This window comes from Dendrobium catenatum, unplaced genomic scaffold, assembly GCF_001605985.2.
Source record: "Dendrobium catenatum unplaced genomic scaffold, ASM160598v2 fragScaff_scaffold_1351, whole genome shotgun sequence".
Classification (NCBI taxonomy): Eukaryota; Viridiplantae; Streptophyta; class Magnoliopsida; order Asparagales; family Orchidaceae; genus Dendrobium; species Dendrobium catenatum.
Window position 1 is genome coordinate 1342104 of NW_021319813.1, and position 4362 is coordinate 1346465.

At 41.0% G+C, this 4362-nt stretch overlaps 1 protein-coding gene across 1 annotated transcript; it reads right to left on the bottom strand.

Moving 5' to 3' along the window:
• Nucleotides 1–2003: 2003 nt before the first annotated feature.
• On the bottom strand, nt 2004–3833 carry LOC110099849 (probable galacturonosyltransferase-like 7). Its single transcript, XM_020827144.2, has one exon. It carries the CDS (start codon nt 3318–3320, stop codon nt 2205–2207), a length of 1116 nt encoding a protein of 371 aa, XP_020682803.1. The 5' UTR covers nt 3321–3833; the 3' UTR covers nt 2004–2204.
• Between the last annotated feature and the right edge of the window lie 529 nt (nt 3834–4362).

Here is a 4362-nt window from a genome sequence, read left to right on the forward strand (position 1 = left end):
TCAATAATGTTCCTTTTTTTATTAAAAAATGAACCATTAGCTTCTTCTACCTAGTTTGTATTAGGTTGTACTTTCTTTTTTTATTAATGCAAAATTGCATTTTCTCAAAAAAAGATCATCATATTATTATATTATATTTAATATAATATTATATTATTATATATTATATTTTAACGAAACATTTAACATGACTCACAGACTTAGTTAGAATGATGATTTATTAATTTATAGATTATATTAATTTTTTACATGTTCGACTATTATATCAAATACTTCACATATAAACTGATCTAATTATTATCGAAACAAAAAATATAAATATTTTTTTTTTGGGACATTTAGGCCATTTAAGGCAAACTCACACACACAACGCATACACATGGACTCGAACCTTGGACCTCTTAGTTGGAAGCCTAAGCTCTCAACCAATAGGCCAAGGAGAGTTGTAGTGACTTAAATTATTAGGGACGAGATTATGTCCTGAGAATTTATAAAAAAATTAGCCCTAATAGCGGTCAAACAATTACTACAGGATATTATCCATCACCATTCACATTCATAACAGCGATAATTTTATTCATCTGCAAACAAATAAAGTAAAAATGAAAACCCGTACAATGCTTTCGATCTCGAGACCTTTATCACAATGCAACACCGCTAAGCAATCAGAAAACAAATTTAAGCACGCAAAAACTAAGAAAGCACAGCAAATCGAAGCAACCAAATCACATGGGCCCAGATAATAAAAGCCACAACAACAGCTGGAGGAACTACTTGACATGCACTTATTGGCTGATACCTTGCTTGACCAAGCAAATCCCAAGCAGTTGCCAACTAGTTATCATCTTCATACAACAACAAATCCGAACCGTTCATTTTATAAGAGCAGCCCTGCTGTCCCCATCAGCAGAAGAATCCGGGGATATATTATGTATGTGCACCACTCCTGATCGCTTAGTGTCAACGACTCAAGTCATTAAACTACGATTTTTGGCATATTGCGGCTTCTTAATCACTCTTAGTATTTCTTTAGCAAGAGATAACAATGAACTGCTAATAATTACTTAAAGGAATGGGCACCAGTGGATGCGATGTCACCATCGCCATAATCTACCGACGCATAAAGAGACGAGAAGCGAGCGTGACAAGTACGTCTTGCCCGGTAACTTACTGGTGGGGCACAATGTCTCATGATTCAAAAGCTCATGCCTTGTAATTACCACTATTAACTAATCTCTCTCTTAAACAAATCCCTAATATGGCTAGAAAACAAACTACTTGCAACAGCATCATTAAAGAAACGCTATTCCGTCCGCCATTAGAGTTGACACTCTAAGGAAGAGATAAAAAGATTAACAAAGTTTAATGTAGTTAGGCATGCTAGCATTACTAATAACCAAATCTGCATACAAAGTATTTGCTCCACATTGTATTTGTCAATATATGGAATTATAAACAATTCAAAATTCATGAAGATGTCGAGGTTTGTAATGTAAGAAAAGAAATCGGTTTTGGGCGGTAGATCACAGGTTAGGCCTGAGCTCTCGCGCTTTCGGCCAGGCATTTACTAGGCACCGCCACCTGTCAAACTATTCAGATGAACGAAACAGACGGCTGGGATCAATCAAATATTTTTTGGGGGAATAATTTTAATTTTTTTTAGCGCAAATGAATGAAATGATAAATAAAATATAAACATAAAAGACAAATAAAATAGAAAAAAGATATTGACCGAGCTGAGATTGATATGGGCAACCCAGGAATTGCAGCTCATCACTGCAGCCCGAGTTCCAAGGCCAGCTGGCCTGCAGAAGGGCACAGAGAAAACTGGAAAGTAAAATTTTTTTCAGGAGCTTTTGCTCGCGGCGCGCTGATACTAAAACTTGAATTAGTTAATATACACGCTCATTACGGAAAGAAAATAATAATAATAATAAATTTTAAAAAAAATTCAAAAATCATTGTCAAACTAATTATTTCTCAATAAAAAAATTTTTTTTTTGAACAAATCAATATGATTTTCTTTTATTTGCAGAGGCAAAATAACAATACGAATAAAATACAACTCGCCCCGTTAATCCCCCAAAAAAAAAAAAAATATTGTGAGGAAAAAATCCAAAACGTGGAAATAAAGGCGAAAATTACAGTAGAGTAAAAGTGAAAAATGCGAACGCACAATAATGAGTGTGACGGGTGCTGGTGGGTCAGGGGGTGGGGCCGTACAGGTCATAAGGAGCCCAAAGGGCGTCGAGCGGGCATGGCCGGTTAGAGTCGAACCGGGCCCATGGTTTGCCGGAGCCGCTCCAATGGAGGAGGCTCACCGGCCCAGGATGTAGATCACGGCAGCTTCCTCTCACATTATCACCTCCCAGTCCGTGCTGGTTCCATCTGTGCTCGATCGGCGCCACGTGTCCGGCGAATAGCAACAGGAACGGTGGCAGCGACCCAAGCTCGTATATTCGTCCGCCGGCGCCGTCACCGGCAGCGCCCTTTTGCACCTCCATCCACCGCTCAATCCGACGTGTGTAGCCAGAACGCCGCCACCGCTCAAGGTCAAGGACCATTACGCCGGTGTTGAAATAGCATGGCCGCCGGCCGGCAAAGGTGCCGGCGAGCTTTGGATCAGACCAAAACCGTTGGGTGAAGTACTTAGTGAAATTGGCATGGCAGTATTCCGGTGCACCCACCGTTCGTCCACGCAGGTCCGTCCTCCACAGCTTGGCTATGTCGTCGACTACGACAAGGTCAGAATCGAGGTAGATTACGCGGCGGACGCAGGTTTGGAGCATGTCGGCAAGGTAGTTTCGCGCGTAGTTGAGCGGCTGCTCGAGTGCCTGCCGCACGGACGTTGAGATCAAGCCTCTAACCCTCTCCGGATCGAAGTAGTATACCTTAAATCGGAGACGGGGGAACGCCGTACGTACCAAGGATTCAAGGCTAGTGTCCGAAACGAGAAAGTGGAAGAAGACGCTCTCCGGACAGAGGGAGTGCTGCAACACCGAGTGTACAGCGGCAATCGACCCGCGGAGATACTCCTCATCAAGAGTGATCGCGATGTGGACCAGCGCCGGGTCGCACGCCGTGGAATCGATGGTCGAGTCCTCGCATTCTTCGGCATTGTGGAAGGGCGAGGCCTCGCGAAATGGAAATCGGGGTCGGTCAGTGCCGGCCGAGCCGATCTGACCAGGGAAACGTAGATAGCTATCGAAATGGGAGGATCGGATTGCCTCCGCAGGGGGAAACGATTGCAGGGAAGGCGAAAGAACTATCACAACCATGGTTGCAGATAGGAAACCAGAGAGTCGCATCAACCACAGCATATTCGCCTGTTAGTAGTTGACGACTACGCCCTTCCGCTGGTTGGCAAATTTATCAAATAGACTTGACCGGCCGTTAAGGAAGCAACCGAAATGTTTATCCTAAGCGTCGCCAGCCTACGGCGACGCCTGGAATCCTTCGATCACGTTGAGTTGGAAATGAAATCACTACAGACCACGCCCAAAGATATCGAGACCCATGCGAAGGAGAAATGGAGGAAAAGGGGATTGGCGGTGATCGTACCGCCGTGAGAGTATCCGCTCTGATTTTCAACTTCAGTCCGCCAGGGTAGTCCTAAAGCGGTTGTGCCTTCGATCCGCCACCTCGCTCCTTTCCTCTCCGTTGAAGGAAGCGGCGGAAATCAAGCGGCTGTCCCAAAATTATCATACGTATAGTTATTTTAGCTCCAGAAGACCACCTCTTATTAAAAGTTTTTTTTTTTGGAAGAATATATTTTATAAAATTTAATGTAATCATATGTAAGTTTATCAAATTATTTCGATCATGAAATGGGACACTACATCAATAACAAAATGTTCAATGATAACTTTTTACTAATTTTAGAACATTTTTTAATCAATTATGCATTCAAATATTGTGTTTTGAAAAAGGTTTAGATGAGAAAAAGGAGTTTTATAAACTTTATGAACAAAGCTAAAAGATTACAACAGGTGTACGAACTACCACTATGTGAGCTCATTTAATTGTCCCGATGACTAACCTTTACATCATAGTATTGTCTCATGAGTTTAATAGAAGGATATTAATTAAAATAATAATTTTTTTATATAGCTGAATATCTTAATGTTTTCTAAAGTGACATGATGTAGAATTTTACTTTCACTGTTTTTAGTGGTGGGCATGATTTTGTTCCTCCAATCCTAACTGTGTTTGGAAACAAAATAGTCCAATTTCAAATGTACAAATCATGATAGGAACAAACTTGTAGATTTATTTGCGCTTGTTATGTGATAAAATATCGGGGTAAAACAAATAAATTTATATAATTGAGCCTAGTATGTTTATTTGATGATTTATCAATAA